General features: G+C 42.7%; 2 protein-coding genes and 2 long non-coding RNA genes across 7 annotated transcripts in view; 1 reads left to right on the top strand and 3 right to left on the bottom strand.

Annotated features, from left to right (window-relative positions):
* LOC118388195 (glycerol-3-phosphate dehydrogenase [NAD(+)], cytoplasmic-like) overlaps positions 1–7,475 on the bottom strand; it is a 10,312-nt gene extending 2,837 nt beyond the window's left edge. The window contains exons 1-7 of the mRNA XM_035777013.1: positions 7,322–7,475; positions 5,852–6,029; positions 5,200–5,340; positions 4,829–4,967; positions 4,146–4,258; positions 3,531–3,767; positions 3,280–3,386 (exon numbers count right to left, since the gene is read on the bottom strand). Coding sequence (XP_035632906.1) covers positions 3,280–3,386; positions 3,531–3,767; positions 4,146–4,258; positions 4,829–4,967; positions 5,200–5,340; positions 5,852–6,029; positions 7,322–7,362 — 956 coding nt within the window. The 5' untranslated portion in view covers positions 7,363–7,475. The remainder of the gene's footprint in view (positions 1–3,279; positions 3,387–3,530; positions 3,768–4,145; positions 4,259–4,828; positions 4,968–5,199; positions 5,341–5,851; positions 6,030–7,321) is intronic.
* Positions 7,476–7,907: 432 nt separating this feature from the next.
* The window catches only part of LOC118378666 (SWI/SNF-related matrix-associated actin-dependent regulator of chromatin subfamily D member 1), a 50,814-nt gene continuing 39,595 nt past the window's right edge, over positions 7,908–19,126 (bottom strand). The window contains exons 14-17 of the mRNA XM_052526376.1: positions 15,916–16,051; positions 13,223–13,345; positions 10,858–10,959; positions 7,908–9,699 (exon numbers count right to left, since the gene is read on the bottom strand). Coding sequence (XP_052382336.1) covers positions 9,646–9,699; positions 10,858–10,959; positions 13,223–13,345; positions 15,916–16,051 — 415 coding nt within the window. The 3' untranslated portion in view covers positions 7,908–9,645. The remainder of the gene's footprint in view (positions 9,700–10,857; positions 10,960–13,222; positions 13,346–15,915; positions 16,052–19,126) is intronic.
* On the top strand, positions 9,727–10,850 carry LOC127932058 (uncharacterized). 3 transcript variants are annotated; one of them, XR_008143806.1, is made up of 5 exons: positions 9,727–9,883; positions 9,926–9,978; positions 10,063–10,135; positions 10,242–10,336; positions 10,536–10,850. It is a non-coding gene; the product is annotated as an uncharacterized LOC127932058 (long non-coding RNA). The 3 variants fall into 3 exon arrangements; XR_008143805.1 differs by having other exon boundaries at positions 9,926–9,957; positions 10,000–10,135; XR_008143807.1 differs by lacking the exons at positions 9,926–9,978; positions 10,536–10,850 and adding an exon at positions 10,411–10,452 and having other exon boundaries at positions 9,727–9,925; positions 10,031–10,135; positions 10,242–10,325.
* LOC127932059 (uncharacterized) lies at positions 16,058–17,976 on the bottom strand. 2 transcript variants are annotated; one of them, XR_008143808.1, is made up of 5 exons: positions 17,948–17,976; positions 17,842–17,911; positions 16,850–16,884; positions 16,343–16,456; positions 16,058–16,272 (listed from the first exon to the last, which is right to left on the bottom strand). It is a non-coding gene; the product is annotated as an uncharacterized LOC127932059 (long non-coding RNA). The 2 variants fall into 2 exon arrangements; XR_008143809.1 differs by lacking the exon at positions 16,850–16,884 and adding an exon at positions 17,248–17,282.

Genomic DNA, 19,126 nt, shown 5'->3' on the forward strand with positions numbered 1-19,126 from the left:
TGGAGGACTCACTGAACAGAGAACATCCCTGGTCATCCCTACTGCCTCTGATCTGGAGGACTAACTAAACAGAGAACATCCCTACTGCCTCTGATCTGGAGGACTCACTGAACAGAGAACATCCCTGGTCATCCCTACTGTGTCTGATCTGGAGGACTCACTAAACAGAGAACATCCCTGGTCATCCCTACTGCCTCTGATCTGGAGGACTCACTAAACAGAGAACATCCCTGGTCATCTCTACTGTGTCTGATCTGGAGGACTCACTGAACAGAGAACATCCCTGGTCATCCCTACTGCCTCTGATCTGGAGGACTCACTAAACAGAGAACATCCCTACTGCCTCTGATCTGGAGGACTCACTGAACAGAGAACATCCCTGGTCATCCCTACTGTGTCTGATCGAGAGGACTCACTAAACAGAGAACATCCCTGGTCATCCCTACTGCCTCTGATCTGGAGGACTCACTAAACAGAGAACATCCCTGGTCATCCCTACTGTGTCTGATCTGGAGGACTCACTAAACAGAGAACATCCCTGGTCATCCCTACTGCGTCTGATCTGGAGGACTCACTAAACAGAGAACATCCCTACTGTCTCTGATCTGGAGGACTCACTAAACAGAGAACATCCCTACTGCCTCTGATCTGGAGGACTCACTGAACAGAGAACATCCCTGGTCATCCCTTCTGCCTCTGATCTGGAGGACTCACTAAACAGAGAACATCCCTGGTCATCACTACTGCCTCTGATCTGGAGGACTCACTAAACAGAGAACATCCCTGGTCATCCTTACTGTCTCTGAACTGGAGGACTCATTAAACAGAGAACATCCCTGGTCATCCCTACTGCCTCTGATCTGGCGGACTCACTAAACAGAGAACATCCCTACTGCCTCTGATCTGGAGGACTCACTAAACAGAGAACATCCCTGGACATCCTTACCGTCTCTGATCTGGAGGACTCACTGAACAGAGAGCATCCCTGGTCATCCCTACTGCCTCTGATCTGGAGGACTCACTAAACAGAGAACATCCCTGGTCATCTCTACTGTGTCTGATCTGGAGGACTCACTGAACAGAGAACATCCCTACTGCCTCTGATCTGGAGGACTCACTAAACAGAGAACATCCCTGGTCATCCCTACTGTCTCTGATCTGGAGGACTCACTAAACAGAGAACATCCCTGGTCATCCCCACTGCGTCTGATCTGGAGGACTCACTAAACAGAGAACATCCCTATCCCTGCCTCTGATCTGGAGGACTCACTGAACAGAGAACATCCCTGGTCATCTCTACTGTGTCTGATCTGGAGGACTCACTGAACAGAGAACATCCCTGGTCATCCCTACTGCCTCTGATCTGGAGGACTCACTAAACAGAGAACATCCCTGGTCATCCCTACTGTGTCTGATCTGGAGGACTCACTAAACAGAGAACATCCCTGGTCATCTCTACTGTGTCTGATCTGGAGGACTCACTGAACAGAGAACATCCCTGGTCATCCCTACTGCCTCTGATCTGGAGGACTCACTAAACAGAGAACATCCCTACTGCCTCTGATCTGGAGGACTCACTGAACAGAGAACATCCCTGGTCATCCCTACTGTGTCTGATCTGGAGGACTCACTAAACAGAGAACATCCCTGGTCATCCCTACTGCCTCTGATCTGGAGGACTCACTAAACAGAGAACATCCCTGGTCATCCCTACTGCGTCTGATCTGGAGGACTCACTAAACAGAGAACATCCCTACTGTCTCTGATCTGGAGGACTCACTGAACAGAGAAAATCCCTACTGCCTCTGATCTGGAGGACTCACTGAACAGAGAACATCCCTGATCTGGAGGACTCATCCCTACTGCCTCTGATCTGGAGGACTCACTAAACAGAGAAAATCATCCCTGGTCATCCCTACTGCCTCTGATCTGGAGGACTCACTAAACAGAGAACATCCCTACTGCGTCTGATCTGGAGGACTCACTAAACAGAGAACATCCCTACTGCCTCTGATCTGGAGGACTCACTAAACTCAGATGCTTCATTTACTTTCCGTAAATTAAAAGAAAATAAGAGAATGGTGCCATCTGGTTTTGAATTTGGATTTGAAATTATTTGTACTTTTACTTTTGATACTTAAGTATATTTTAGCAATTACATTTACTTCTGATAGTTAAGTACCCTTGTAAAACTGACGATCCTACCAATCCTCAACTTCGGCGATGTCATTTAGAAAATAGCCTCCAATACCCTACTCAACAAATTGGATGCAGTCTATCACAGTGCAATCCGTTTTGTCACCAAAGCCCCATATACTACCCACCATTGCGACCTGTACGATCTCGTTGGCTGGCCCTCGCTTCATACTCGTCGCCAAACCCACTGGCTCCATGTCATCTACAAGACCCTGCTAGGTAAAGTCCCCCCTTATCTCAGCTCGTTGGTCACCATAGCATCACCAACCTGTAGCACGTGCTCGAGCAGGTATATCTATCTGGTCACCCCCAAAACCAATTCTTTCTTTGGCCGCCTCTCCTTCCAGTTCTCTGCTGCCAATGACAGGAACGAACTACAAAAATCTCTGAAACTGGAAACACTTATCTCCCTCAATAGCTTTAAGCACCAGCTGTCAGAGCAGCTCACAGATTACTGCACCTGTACACAGCCCATCTATAATTTAGCCCAACTACCTCTCCCTCTACTGTATTTATTTATTTATTTATTTTGCTCCTTTGCACCCCATTATTTCTATTTCTACTTTGCACATTCTTCCATTGCAAAACTACCATTCCAGTGTTATACTTGCTATATTGTATTTACTTTGCCACCATGGCCTTTTTTGCCTTTACCTCCCTTCTCACCTCATTTGCTCACATCGTATATAGACTTGTTTTTACTGTATTATTGACTGTATGTTTGTTTTATTCCATGTGTAACTCTGTGTTGTTGTATCTGTCGAACTGCTTTGCTTTATTCTTGGCCAGGTCGCAATTGTAAATGAGAACTTGTTCTCAACTTGCCTACCTGGTTTAAATAAAGGTGAAAAAAGATATATATATTTAAAACCAAAGACTTTTAGACTTGTACTCGAGTAGTATTTTACTGGGTGACTTTCACTTTTACTTGAGTCATTTTCTATTAATGTATCAGCTCAGTTTGGCTCAGTAGTGTGAAAAGGTTATAAGGGTGGTTTGTCATTACATGTCATTGGATGATCAATTAAGAACATAACTCACTCTCAGAAGATTCGGAAGGCAAACTCATCAAATGTAACTCACTTGTCCACCAGGCCCTTCTTCTTCAGAATGTGGTTGACTTCAGCTGCAGTGGCCGGACCCTGGAGTTTCTGACCATTCAACATCTCCTTCTCCAACTCCTCAATAGTCTACACAGGGAGACACAAATACAAAGACCGAGTGAGAGAGAGATGAAATATATATATATATTTTAGAGAGAGAGAGAGACATTTTAACATTTAGAATATCGACGACAATGGGTAAGACAAATTCTTTCACACTCCTCACAGCACCTTTCCGGTTTTGGCGAAGGCCTCTGCGATCTTACGGTTGCGTCCGCCGTAGCAAGTTGTGATGAGGTCGGCGACGCCACAGCTCTCCAGGAAAGTGACGGGGGAGACGGTCCCAGCGGTGCAGAATATCCGGGCGAAGGCAATCATCTCCATCAGTCCGAGTCTGATTACTGCCGCCTTGGTGTTGTCTCCGAAGCCCAGGCCGTCACAGAACCCTGCTCCTACCGCCACTATGTTCTGGGGTGGGAGAAGAAGAGATCGTTTTCAACCATTACGATCTCATCTGTAAATAGAAATCTAAAAAAGTTATTTATCTTAAAAAGATTCTCTGACGATGGTCAACATGACTGAAACATGTCCGGTACATTACACTCCTTTGTTTGAGCACATATTAATACACACACCATCAACAGCATTTTTCCGCCTTAAATCCTCAGTGTCTGTTTCCTCCTTCCATTTTTTTTATAAAAAAAAAAACAACAACCTTTATTTAACTAGGCAAGCCAATTAAGAACAAATTCTTACTTTTCAATGACGGCTTACCCTGCCTCCCCATTCCGGTTGGAACATTATAACACTTTACTACCTCTACTTCCTGCGTAACTAAAGGCCCACCTTGAGAGCGCCACAGATCTCTACCACATCAGCTTCCTCCACCACGGTAACTCTGAAGTTCGTGGTCTGCATCAGTTTCTTCAGGATGGGGCCCCACTCTTTGTTCTTGCACCCTGTGTGACGAATACAAAACATGGATAATTATTACACGTGAAAAATATCTTCAATACCATACCTGGGGTTGGCAGGTAGCCTTGTGGTTAGAGCGTTGGGCCAGGTTGCTAGATTGAAATGCTCCGCTGACAAGGTAAAAATCTGTCGTTCTGCCCCTGAACAAGGCATTTAACCCACTGTTCCTAGACGGTCATTGTAAATAAGAATATGTTACATTTACATTTAAGTCATTTAGCAGACGCTCTTATCCAGAGCGACTTACAAATTGGTGCATTCACCTTATGACATCCAGTGGAACAGCCACTTTACAATAGTGCATCTAAATCTTTTAAGGGGGGAAGAAGGATTACTTTATCCTATCCTAGGTATTCCTTACCTAGGATAAGTTCTTACCTGACTTGCCTAGTTAAATAAAAAGGTTCAATTAAATTAAAACAATTATAAAAATAAAAAAATGATGAAATACATAGATCTTTACTTATGTAGCACAAAAGCATTGACATACTATTTTAATGGTCAGAGATATACGGTGTTCTATTTTTCTAAACAACCAAACACACACCCCTTACCGATTGTTGTTTCGCAGAACTTCTCCTCCGCGACTTCGTTGGCTATGTTAGCTCCCATCAGCACCGTCATGGTGACGCCCAGCTTCTCTCTGATGACATCAGAGATCAGCTTCAACCCCTCTGGCCCCTCATCCACACCCTGAAACATAGATCACCATGGATACGTCTATTCATATCATCTCCCTCATCGACATCCTACAACAACCGATCACCAGGAATGTAGGCCTCATCGTCCTATTTACAGCAACAAACAACAATCAGAAGCAGCAGTATTAAATTCTGTAAATTCAATCAGAAGTTTGCCCTTCAAAAAGGTAATGGTTTGCTGCTGGCTTTATTCAAAACAGGCCCTGAAAGCAAAAACCACTCACTTTGATAAGAGACATGCCCACAGCATCCTTCTTGATGTGTTCTTTGATGGTGTCACAGATTCTGTTGATGAACTGGTGTGGAATAACGAAGATCAAGATGTCTGCTCCCTTCACGGCATCCGTCACCTCTGGAACAGCCACCTACATGGGCGAAGACAGATTCATCGGGTGGATGTGTGGCAGACTAAAAATCTAACAGTTGGTAATAATAAATTATTAGGTAATGATTTGTTAATAATCAGGTAATAATCAAATTTGTTTTTTATTGAACCGAAAAGGTGATACATTGTTGTGATACATTGTTGTGTTTTCTATCGTGACAAACTGTAAAACTGTAAAAATAAACATTATGTTAGATTTGAGATTTGGTTCTGGGTTACTTCTAAAATTATTAATATACAATTTTTTCCCCCAGAGTATTTTGAATGTCTAAAATGAATTGATTTATTTATTTTACCTTTATTTAACCAGGCAAGTCAGTTAAGAACAAATTATTATTTTCAATGACAGCCTAGGAACAGTGGGTTAACTGCCTTGTTCAGGGGGCAGAACGAATGTACCTTGTCAGCTCGGGGGTTTGAACTCGCAACCTTCCGGTTACTAGTCCAACGCTCTAACCACTAGGCTACCCTGCCGCCCCAATGAATCTTACGATGTTTGGGGGAAGCTTGTGTCCAGGCAGGTACTTGACGTTCTCATGGTCTGTGTTGATGATCTCTGTGAGTTTACGTCCGTTCACTGTCTCCTCAAATACCCACATGTTCACTGTCGTGTCGAACACGTCAAGCTTTCCTGCATTGACGCCTACAATCTTGGCAATGGCCGAGCCCCTGTAGATGTGGAACAAAAGGTGTCCATTTCAAACAATGATATTGTTTCATTCGTGTTCTCCACATTTTAGGATCTTAGAGAAATGACTCCGGGTGCAAGACCCAGTGAGGTAATCCCACGTTGAGAGATAAACAGGCTAGCAAGTGAGATGTTAGGATGTCGAGCTTTCTAGCACCACATTTTATGTACCAGATGCTGGAGAGAGATCAGGGAAGAAAATTGTCATAATTCATTCTTAAAAAGTGGACTCAAATTATTATTGAGTCAATAATTTAACATTCACCGTTTATAATGAATATAAACCACACCTAACGAGTGTAATGGCACAGTAGTGATTACCCAAACATTATTTTACGTCAATCAAAGAGGCAAGAGTTATTTTAAAGATCAGACAACTCTATATTGATTCAGCTACTTTCCCCCCATTGTACTAGTCAGCCTACACAACAACACAACACAATACAACACAACCTCAGAGAACATAAGAGCATTCCCGAGGAAGTCAATCCAAGGCTCTGCAGTGCAGCAGTTCAAAGTGTTTGTTGTTATAGGAGGCGCACAATTAGGCCTCGCGTCGTCCGGGTTAGGGGAGGGTTTGGCCGTAATTGTAAAATAAGAATGTATTCTTAACTGACTTGCCTAGTTAAATAAATAAAGGTTACATAAAAAAAATAGAAATAGCAGCACAGCTACTGGACATACCACCACCACCCTTCAAGTTCATCACATAATATGATACGATCAGCCCTTGTGTGAGTGAGAAACTATAAGGAGTGGAACTGCATTCTGCATGTGGCTGAAACGTCAATAATCCAGCAAGTCTATTAGATAAAATCAACTCTATTGAGATTATAAATTAAATTCTGATATTTGCTCCAGTTATGTTGCATTATCACCATAGGCCCAATTGAGACAATTACAAATCGTATTATTATTACTGGTCTTAATAAAGCAACAAGTTAATCAGGGTAAATCTAACACGAACAGGATAACAGCAGTTTACTGTAGGCCTATCTTTCAAACTGTCATCTTTTTTTCTGGTGAGATCACATCGAGCAAAAAAAACTAACTCGATACACTCACAGCTTCAATTCTACGACCTAAAACATGATACGCAACCGATCCAAAGATTCACAGTGTGATCACCGCCCCAAATGAGTCCCTTAAGTGAGGCATTGTAAACCGCTGACATGCAAAAACTGCCCTCTCGTGTACATTAAGATCATTCTGCATCATCAGCTCAGAAAGAGCTAAATATGTTTAGAATTAATTAATATATAAAAATGCTTACCAGTTGCCAGAGCCAATGATGCATACTTTCTTGGGTGCCATGATGTACAGTGCGATAGTTAGTCCACGGTGTCTGAAGCTTCTCCTGAAGTGCTTGGTGCGAGACGCGTTTGAAGCCGAGACGAAATGTATTTATACCTGACACGTGGTCTAGCAGACCGTCTGGGTCACGCCCCCTCGTAGCTATTGGTCAGCGCGGTCAGGAAGAGGACCACTTCTAAATCCCATTAGGAACAATGTGTTGCGTTAGGAAGGAGTCTCACATCGTGTCCTTTAGCACACCTCAATGTTCGGAGAGGTGAGTCTGACCAAGAATGAGTAGGATAATGTCAAGAGCAAAACAAGTTTGGTGAAGCAATATCTATCATGTCTAAACTCCTTATCCTATGAACACGATATGCTGACCTGCAGGTCAATGACCAGATCGTCCCCCTGGTTGTTATACTATACCCTCTCCTGCATCACCCCACAGAACTAAACGGTGATGCTGAGGTGAGCACTAGGTAGGTAACATCTTTAAAATGGTAAGAATGCCAGTTTGTGCATCAAATTGTTCAACTTTAAATAATGAATTCACAACCGAGAAGTTATCATTGACGATATCCTTTATTAGGTTCAAAACATACAGGAAGAAAATAGGTTTGGTCCATGAAATAAAAAATACAATTCATGTCTGAAGATTTAAAAATCAGTGAACAGTATCATCCTTTTACAGGTTTGGGGTCAATTCAGCATGAAATCAGAACGTTGATTGAAATTACACTCAATATTGGGAAAAATAAAATAAAAATACCCATTGAAAATATATGTATTTAAATGAACTTACTGAACAGATACTGAATTGAGCACAACGATAAAGCTTCTTACATCCTCTACATGTCATATCTAAACAGAAATACCTACAAGCCTAAAGCCGTCTACCATGCTAGCAAAAAAGCTGAGATTCGTGAATGTCACAGCTAAAAAGTGAACCCAGCTCTACGCTTCTCTTCCTAAGGTGTTGATAGCTTCTGCACACTAACAAATAAAGAAGGAAAACCCAGAGGAATTCATCTGAACAGAGAACAGTAGAAGCCTAAAAACGTTCTCCCTCTTCCACACAGGACCAACAAACAACTGCAACTTGCTGCTAGGTTATAGAGAATATTCTCGATTAAACCATTGGGGTCACTTGAGGGGGGACGTCTTGGGCAAACGGAGCATTAAGACAAATTAGTCAAATTGATGGTATGTCCTTTAAAAAAACAGACATTTTCCCCTTCACATCAGATTATTCTGTTCATTATTTACAAAACTAGATCGATCGACTTGAGGCAATTACTACTAAACACTACTTCCTTAATATTCTTTACTTCTAACTAAACAAGACTTCATACTTTCTAAACTTTTATTTTATACAAACAAAGCTCCACCAAAATAGCTTAAAATGAAAAGGCCACTTAAATGATTAACTAACCAATATAGTGAAGTTTCACAACATTGTACAGCCTTGCCTGTCATTACCTTTGAAGTGTTCATAGGGGGAATTTTTTGAAGCACACAAGATTCTAAAAGTAGAATTTTTGGAAGTACACAACATTCTAAAAGTAGAATTTTTGGAAGTACACAACATTCTAGAAGCATTTAAAATAATCCTCGGTAAGAAAGGAACAACCAGCGAGGCAATAAAAGGCCACGGAATACTCACACAACCCTATCAATACCAAACAAACACTGAATATCAATTCCAGACCAAAGGCAGAATGGTAGTGTGCGTAGGTAGTGTCACCTGATCAGTTATGAGTTAGTTTGGACTCAGAGCGGGGTAGATAGATAGTCCCAAGCATTTAAAATTAACCCAATGCTCTTTCACCTTAGCCAAATGTTACAACTTTAATTTAAGCCCCTTACTTAAAATACCCAATATTAGTTATTGTGAAGTAGCATCAATACTTAGTTGGGGGTAATTTCAACCTCACTTAGGCCTGAATATATAGATTCAAGACCTGTGAGAGAGTTCAGCACAGAAAATACATGCTTTGGGGGCTAAACAGAGAAGAGACCATTGAAAGAAAATAAGTCAAAATATATTTTAGTGGGACAATGGGACAAATATAAAAAAGTAAGTAGCAATCAAACATTTATACATAACCATAACAGCTGCTAGTTGATGTTAAAATATATCCTACAATTACCATCAGCAGTAAAGCAGTCTATATCTAAGATGTCTTATCTAAAGCGTTTTATTTATAAATACGAATGCCCCAAACTTCTCTTTTCGTCCTCCCAGAGAGAACAGCCACTTCTTTTCCTCTGTTGACCTGCTTTTCTTTGACATAATCTTGTCTAGGTGTTTCTGATTCCCAGGGCCTGTTCCAGCTCCTGACGCCTCTGTTGGACCTGAAATACATTTTAAAGAAACACAAAAATTAAAGAGATTAAAAATGTAGACAAAGAACAATATTACATTTCAGAAATGGTAATCCAATTTTCAATTTCATAGAGCACGATAGAACAGATTAGAGCATGTGTTATAAGTGAAAGGAATAGCAGGTAATGCTAGGTCAATTCCAGGTAATGCTAGGTCAATAGCAGGTAATGCTAGGTCAATAGCAGGCAATGCTAGGTCAATTCCAGGTAATGCTAGGTCAATTCCAGGTAATGCTAGGTCAATTCCAGGTAATGCTAGGTCAATAGCAGGTAATGCTAGGTCAATTCCAGGTAATGCTAGGTCAATAGCAGGTAATGCTAGGTCAATAGCAGGTAATGCTAGGTCAATTCCAGGTAATGCTAGGTCAATTCCAGGTAATGCTAGGTCAATTCCAGGTAATGCTAGGTCAATAGCAGGTAATGCTAGGGTCAATAGCAGGTAATGCTAGGTCAATTCCAGGTAATGCTAGGTCAATTCCAGGTAATGCTAGGTCAATTCCAGATAATGCTAGGTCAATTCCAGGTAATGCTAGGTCAATTCCAGGTAATGCTAGGTCAATTCCAGGTAATGCTAGGTCAATTCCAGGTAATGCTAGGTCAATTCCAGGTAATGCTAGGGTCAATTCCAGGTAATGCTAGGTCAATTCCAGGTAATGCTAGGTCAATTCCAGATAATGCTAGGTCAATTCCAGGTAATGCTAGGTCAATTCCAGGTAATGCTAGGTAAATAGCATGTCATGCTAGGTCAATTCATGTAAATACCAGGAAACATAAGTAAATAGCAGGTAATGCTAGGTAAATAGCAGGTAATGCTAGGTCAATTCCAGGTGAATACCAGGAAACATAAGTAAATAGCAGGTAATGCTAGGTCAATTCCAGGTAAATACCAGGAAACATAAGTAAATAGCAGGTAATATTAGGTAAATAGCAGTGGGAACAGTACCGCAAAATAAAGTATAATTAAACATCTCCCTTAGATAATGATCGTTAGTATTTAGTAGGGCAGAAAAACCAGGTGGTATGACTCAGCAATGATGACCCTTCATGGGGAATGAGTGGCAGAGGGGAGGACGTTACCTTGGGAGTAGAAGTAGCGACACACAGAATGGAGAGAGGTGAGGACGTTACCTTGGAGTAGAAGTAGCGACACACGGCCTCCTGGGCCCAGGGTTGGAAATAGAACTCGGCTCTCCTCTCTTCTTCTGGGTTCGCAACAACATCAGTCATAGTCTGTAAAAAAAATTATCACATTAGGAAACACATTAGAAACTTTAAACTTTTAGTGACACTCCATTAGAAAGTCTACAAGTCTATAATGTGTTGTTGTTGACGCACTAAAAGCATCATGCATGTCATCTATATTTATCTTTTCATACAAGTAAAACTCTATTGAGATCGGAAATATCTTTACCAGGGGTGGACCTGTGGCAAGAAGGCAACATCAACCCTATCTTGTGGTCAAAAAGACCGTTCTGGGACCATCTCTGTGTAAAGCATACTAGGTTTGGTTTGCTCCTAGCAGGACTCCCTTAAAATAACTTGGCTTGAAAAAACAAAAAGCAGCAATATTAATGTTAGTCCCTCGAGACGCCGTAGCAACATAGCCAGTATACACTTCCTCAAAATAGTCGTAATTAATCTAAGATAAATCTGTCTCTCGTTGAAAATGCAAACATACAATGCATTGCCACTCCAACTAGGAGTATTACTGTTGGCCAATCACAGACGAATGAGCGTAGACTTCAGGTACCAAAAACTTAAGACTTTCCTCAATAAATAATATTGTGTGCTCTAACAACCCGGAAAACAAAAAAAAAACAGCAGAACATCAAAACGAACAAAAACGTAACAATTGTCGACATAGTATATGACCAAACTGTTTCGAATGGGAAGCGTGCCACAGGCTTCATAAAACACATCTTCATTCACTCTGGCATGTTCTTGCATAAGGACAACTAAGGTTACTGGGTGCCAGGTAACCATGCGGAAGGCTGCATTTTCAGGGGGGGGGGGAAGAAATATCCATGAACTTTGGACTGGATTCAGCTAGATTCACCCCTTGGTTTCGTTGTCATTGGCAGTCCAGTCAGTGTGGTGTTTGGTCCTCCTCCAACAATCAGCTGAACAAAACACTAAATGTGGAACAGCTAACGGCTAACATACATCCATGGCAGTTAGCTAGTGCTAACGTACATCCATGGCAGTTAGCTAGTGCTAACGTACATCCATGGCAGTTAGCTAGTGCTAACGTACATCCATGGCAGTTAGCTAGTGCTAACGTACATCCATGGCAGTTAGCTAGTGCTAACGTACATTCATGGCAGTTAGCTAGTGCTAACGTACATCCATGGCAGTTAGCTAGTGCTAACGTACATCCATGGCAGTTAGCTAGTGCTAACGTACATCCATGGCAGTTAGCTAGTGCTAACGTACATCCATGGCAGTTAGCTAGTGCTAACGTACATCCATGGCAGTTAGCTAGTGCTAACGTACATCCATGGCAGTTAGCTAGTGCAAACGACCAAAATACATCCATGGCAGTTAGCTAGTGCTAACGTTAGCAGTTAGCTAGTGCTAACGGCTAACATACATCCATGGCAGTTAGCTAGTGCTAACGGCTAACATACATCCATCCACGGCAGTTAGCTAATGCTAACATACATCCATGGCAGTTAGCTAGTGCTAACGGGCAGTTAGCTAGTGCTATACATCCATGGCAGTTAGCTAGTGCTAACGGGCAGTTAACATACATCCATGGCAGTTAGCTAGTGCTAACGGGCAGTTAACAACGTACATCCATGGCAGTTAGCGAGTGCTAACGGCTAACATACATCCATGGCAGTTAGCTAGTGCTAACGGCAGTAACATACATCCATGGCAGTTAGCTAGTGCTAACGGCTAACTATGGCAGTCTATTACTACACAAGGAAAGGGTCATGTTCAGTAAAACACAGAGCAAAATGCTTTGCAAAAGAAAACAACAATCTGTGTTTTTATTGGACAAGTTCAAGTAGTACCTCTCCATTTGAGTTAATTTCAATGCATTTTCTTCTTAATGAACATGACCCAGATGGGAGTAAAGTGTAATCAGTAACTGGGCAGCACTGGAGAGCCATTTGATTTACCTTGTAATTTCAGAAAAGAGGCCTGTACACATAACATTGCAAAATGCTTTGCAAAAGAAAACACAATCTGGGCCTTTTCTTCATCTGAAGCACCAGTTCACAGAGTTCAGTTCATAGTTTACCTTAATGAACATCCCATAGGGAGGTGTTTTGGGCCTGTTTGATTACCTTGAATTCCAGAAAAGCACCTGTGACCGTAGCCAGGCACTGATAAAGCCCTGAAGTACCCCTTCTTCAGTTCTGTCTGTGTGGTCCCATGAGGTGTTTTCCTGTTAGGTTACCTTGAGTTCCCTGCACTGTGACCGCAGCCAGCCACTGATAAAGCCCAGAAGTACCCCTCTCTCTGTCTGTGTGGTGTGTGTGTGTACCTTGAGGTCCCGGCACTGTGATTGCAGCCAGTCGTTGATGAAGCCCTGGGGGTCTCTGGCGAAGCTCAACATGAACTCTCTCTGGGTCTTCAGCTGGTTGATCGTCTCTATGGTCTCATGGATCTACAGGGGAAGAAGAGCGATCCGAGGGTCAAGCCTAGCTCAACATTTATCGTTTTAAGGCGTCTGCGTGCTTCCCAGCCTGAAACAGTTCAGTAGAGTTCGAGCATACATGACGACATTTTGTGACGTATTTGTTAGTATTGTACTTCGGTGAGTTTTTCCTGGACGCAAGCTGAAGTTCGGAGCAGACTTCAACTCCCCTTCAACTCCCCTTCGTCGGTGATGGGTCCAACAGTAGGGATTCTTCAATAAAGTATTTGTTGTCATTCAACGATAAGAGGACTCGTTATCACGCAACATTTTTAATCGAAAAATACTGCATCAAAACACACTAAGATCTTGTCGCAGAAAACCCCCCAAAAAATTAATGACAGATTTCTCGAGTTCTTAAGATTAATTTGCACTATTTTGAGGAAATGTATACTGGGCGACGGCGTTTTAAAAAACGGACAAACCGTACTATTGGCCGATTTTTTCTTTAAGGTCTTTTTAAGGGAGTATGCGAGCACACTCGTTCGGTTCGTCTAGGCGCCAGCCAAACTGAAGCAAGCCGACGCCTGAATGGATCTGAACGGGAAAACACTGCTGGATGGACGTCCAAACCAGGATGGATTAAGTAGAGTTACTTTGCTTTGTACAGGGACGCAATTTAAGGCCCTATAAAATCTGCGATGCAGAGAACACGGACGGAATCCACACAAACATGATCATCATCATCATCATCATCAAAAAAAATAAAAGGAATTCAATAATATATTGGACTTCGTAGGAAACCAGGTTAATGTATTGAACATTTATTAGCCCAAATTTATCATAACACAGAACAGAATGCACGTCGAGAATGCCCCCGCGTCTACTGTTAGCAATGAAAACAGTCAAGGTAGATGGAAAGGCTTTGTCAAAAACTATCTGTTAAGTACAGACAGCATTTAGACCGGCAGCACAATTCAGAGATTTCTTTTAGTATATATATTGGATATTTTAGGGCTGCACTGAGTGATGATCCATCTGTGATCCACAGGCCTCACAAGACTCTGAAAGGTCCCCCCGGTACAAGATTTAAAAACAAGTTTATATATGGTGACTTTAGTGCCAAAACTATGGGGTTAAATAACAACAAAAAAAGAGAAAAAAAAGAAGGTTCCTGATCTTTCTTATCTCTCAGATATAGGACAGACACTTCAGAACAAACTTACTTTAGTTTATTTTTTGGGGGGGGGGGTTGTTGTTCCATGGAGTTAATCTGTTATTCTTTGCATTTGTTAAAATTGATGTCCCTCTGTCCCTGAGCTGTTCTTGTCTAATGATGTTCTGTATTATGTTGTTGTCGTTGTTTCATGTGGACCCCAGGAAGAGGAGCTGCTGCTTTAAAACAGCTAATGGGGATTTAGTGCCTAATAAAATACCCCAAAAATGGTATGGGGTTCTAATAGCTCTCAGATAAGGCCAAATGAAAAACTTATTTAATCTTTATATATATATATTAATCTGTTATATAAATAAATAAAAAGATATATATAAATAAATAAATAAAAATGATATATATAAATAAATAAAAATATATATAAATACAAATATATATAATAAAATAAATACAAATATATATATAAATAAATAAAAATATATATATAAATAAATAAATAAAAAGATTATATATATTATATTTTTTAATACAATTATTATTATTTTTGGAATACTTCAAGGGGTCTTAAAATGCCAAATCAAATAGCTAAATGATCCTTGGTACCTGCTAAAAACAATTACATGTAGTTTAGTAGGATACCCACCCCCCCCCCCCCCAGTTTAGACAGGGCTTAGATTTATGGACCCATTTTTAAAAGCTAATTTGAGAGCAAACAAAAATTGGGAAAAACTGAAACCTGGAAAAACAAAAAGAAAACGGAATTTGGTGAAAGGGAGAAAAAAAATAATCAGGCAACAAAATAAATGAATCGGCCCTAAACAATGCAAATGGATACTTCTTTAACATTTTCCAGATTTAGCTAGCCACCTGTAGTCCCTGTAGTAGAACATTATGTTACCTAGTGCTCCTCACTCAGTCAAGTAGTACCGTGACAGTTGTCTTGTACATTTGCTGTGTTTCATTGGCCTTTGCCACAGCAGCTAGCCAGGGTCTCTCTGACCTTACTCTGCACTAGTTACCTCAGCTCTGCTCTCTCTACAATCACAGCAATGAGACATGCAGCCAATGCTAGTGTGTGTGTTTGCGTGTCAGAGTCCATCCTGTGGGGTCTTGTTCTTTATTCTGTATTAACAGTTTGAAGTAGCAGCCTGGAAGTTGTAGAGGGGGAGGAGGGCTGTCTATTGGTTGGTTGATTTCAGGTTCAGTGAGTTTCTCTGTACAGTCTGTTCCTAGTTCACCTCTATTTTCCCACTCTTCCACCGTCTGTACAATAGCAGAGTGTAATAAAAAGGAGTGTGGAAGAAGAAGCTGTTTATTGCCTCAGTCGCACAGCCTCGGAATAGCTTACCATAAAGTCCTAGGCTAGACTCAGTCCCTTGAAAACCAATGAAACACGGAAGACTTCAACTATGAGCTCCATACATACCTTGTTGTCCAGACCAGCTATCTCCTGCTGGCTGGCGGTGGATAGGAGGAAGGAGTTCATCTGGGTCTTTAGAGTGTCGTCCACCTCCACATCGATGTCATAGCAGGCCGTCTTCTTCTGGTCGTTGGGATCCACACTGTAGACACACAGAGAGAGAGTTAGATCATGCAGTCGTCTATCTGTAGAGACAGAATTTTCTCAGAAGAGTTCTATATCACATTAATGTGGTTCCTGAGACACTTGAACTTGAGCTTCGAGTTATAAAAAGGGCCCGGTTTTTTCCCCCGGACCACGCAAACACTCTGGACCCTAGTGACGAGGACAAAACGAGGCGTCGACCCTAGTGACGAGGCCTACCTGACGACATGGTTAATAATGGGTTAGAGGCCTACCTGATGACATGGTTAATGATGGGTTAGAGGCCTACCTGACGACATGGTTAATAATGGGTTAGAGGCCTACCAGGTCTACCTGACGACATGGTTAATGATGGGTTAGAGGCCTACCTGACGACATGGTTAATGATGGGTTAGAGGCCTACCTGACGACATGGTTAATGATGGGTTAGAGGCCTACCTGACGACATGGTTAATGATGGGTTAGAGGCCTACCTGATGACATGGTTAATGATGGGTTAGAGGCCTACCTGACGACATGGTTAATGATGGGTTAGAGGCCTACCTGATGACATGGTTAATGATGGGTTAGAGGCCTACCTGACGACATGGTTAATGATGGGTTAGAGGCCTACCTGACGACATGGTTAATGATGGGTTAGAGGTCTACCTGACGACATGGTTAATGATGGGTTAGAGGCCTACCTGACGACATGGTTAATGATGGGTTAGAGGCCTACCTGGTCTACCTGACGACATGGTTAATGATGGGTTAGAGGCCTAACTGACACATGGTTAATGATGGGTTAGAGGTCTACCTGATGACATGGTTAATGATGGGTTAGAGGCCTACCTGAGGGTTAATGATGGGTTAGAGGCCTACCTGACGACATGGTTAATGATGGGTTAGAGGCCTACCAGGCCTACCTGATGACATGGTTAATGATGGGTTAGAGGCCTACCAGGTCTACCTGACACATGGTTAATGATGGGTTAGAGGCCTACCTGACGACATGGTTAATGATGGGTTAGAGGCCTACCTGACGACATGGTTAATGATGGGTTAGAGGCCTACCTGGTCTACCTGATGACATGGTTAATGATGGGTTAGAGGCCTACCAGGCCTACCTGATGACATGGTTAATAATGGGTTAGAGGCCTACCAGGTCTACCTGATGACATGGTTAATAATGGGTTAGAGGCCTACCAGGCCTACCTGATGACATGGTTAATGATGGGTTAGAGGCCTACCTGGTCTACCTGACGACATGGTTAATGATGGGTTAGAGGCCTACCTGACGACATGGTTAATGATGGGTTAGAGGCCTACCTGGTCTACCTGACGACATGGTTAATGATGGGTTAGAGGCCTACCTGACGACATGGTTAATGATGGGTTAGAGGCCTACCTGACGACATGGTTAATGATGGGTTAGAGGCCTACCTGACGACATGGTTAATGATGGGTTAGAGGCCTACCTGACGACATGGTTAATGATGGGTTAGAGGCCTACCTGGCCTACGGTTAATGATGGGTTAGAGGCCTACCTGGCCTACGGTTAATGATGGGTTAGAGGCCTACCAGGCCTACGGTTAATGATGGGTTAGAGGCCTACCAGGCCTACGGTTAATGATGGGTTAGAGGCCTACCAGGCCTACGGTTAATGATGGGTTAGAGGCCTACCAGGCCTACGGTTAATGATGGGTTAGAGGCCTACCAGGCCTACGGTTAATGATGGGTTAGAGGCCTACCTGGCCTACGGTTAATGATGACATGGTTAATGATGGGTTAGAGGCCTACCAGGTCTACCTGATGACATGGTTAATGATGGGTTAGAGGCCTACCTGACGACATGGTTAATAATGGGTTAGAGGCCTACCTGACGACATGGTTAAATTATGGGTTAGAGGCCTACCTGACGACATGGTTAATAATGGGTTAGAGGCCTACCAGGCCTACCTGACATGGTTAATAATGGGTTAGAGGCCTACCTGACGACATGGTTAATGATGGGTTAGAGGCCTACCTGACGACATGGTTAATGATGGGTTAGAGGCCTACCAGGCCTACCTGATGACATGGTTAATAATGGGTTAGAGGCCTACCTGACGACATGGTTAATAATGGGTTAGAGGCCTACCTGACGACATGGTTAATGATGGGTTAGAGGCCTACCTGATGACATGGTTAATGATGGGTTAGAGGCCTACCAGGCCTACCTGATGACATGGTTAATAATGGGTTAGAGGCCTACCTGATGACATGGTTAATAATGGGTTAGAGGCCTACCTGACCATGGTTAAAGAGGCCTACCTGACGACATGGTTAATGATGGGTTAGAGGCCTACCAGGCCTACCTGATGACATGGTTAAAGAGGTCTACCCGACGACATGGTTAATGATGGGTTAGAGGCCTACCTGACGACATGGTTAATGATGGGTTAGAGGCCTACCAGGCCTACCTGATGACATGGTTAATGATGGGTTAGAGGCCTACCAGGCCTACCTGATGACATGGTTAATGATGGGTTAGAGGCCTACCAGGCCTACCTGATGACATGGTTAATGATGGGTTAGAGGCCTACCTGATGACATGGTTAATGATGGGTTAGAGGCCTACCAGGCCTACCTGATGACATGGTTAATAATGGGTTAGAGGCCTACCAGGCCTACCTGATGACATGGTTAATGATGGGTTAGAGGCCTACCTGACGACATGGTTAATGATGGGTTAGAGGCCTACCAGGCCTACCTGACGACATGGTTAATGATGGGTTGGAGGCCTACCAGGCCTACCTGATGACACGGTTAATGATGGGTTAGAGGCCTACCAGGCCTACGGTTAATGATGGGTTAGAGGCCTACCAGGCCTACGGTTAATGATGGGTTAGAGGCCTACCAGGCCTACGGTTAATGATGGGTTAGAGGCCTACCTGGCCTACGGTTAATGATGGGTTAGAGGCCTACCTGACGACATGGTTAATGATGGGTTAGAGGCCTACCAGGTCTACCTGACGACATGGTTAATGATGGGTTAGAGGCCTACCTGACGACATGGTTAATAATGGGTTAGAGGCCTACCTGACGACATGGT

The sequence above is a fragment of the Oncorhynchus keta genome, chromosome 10 (assembly GCF_023373465.1).
Source record: "Oncorhynchus keta strain PuntledgeMale-10-30-2019 chromosome 10, Oket_V2, whole genome shotgun sequence".
Taxonomy (NCBI): Eukaryota; Metazoa; Chordata; class Actinopteri; order Salmoniformes; family Salmonidae; genus Oncorhynchus; species Oncorhynchus keta.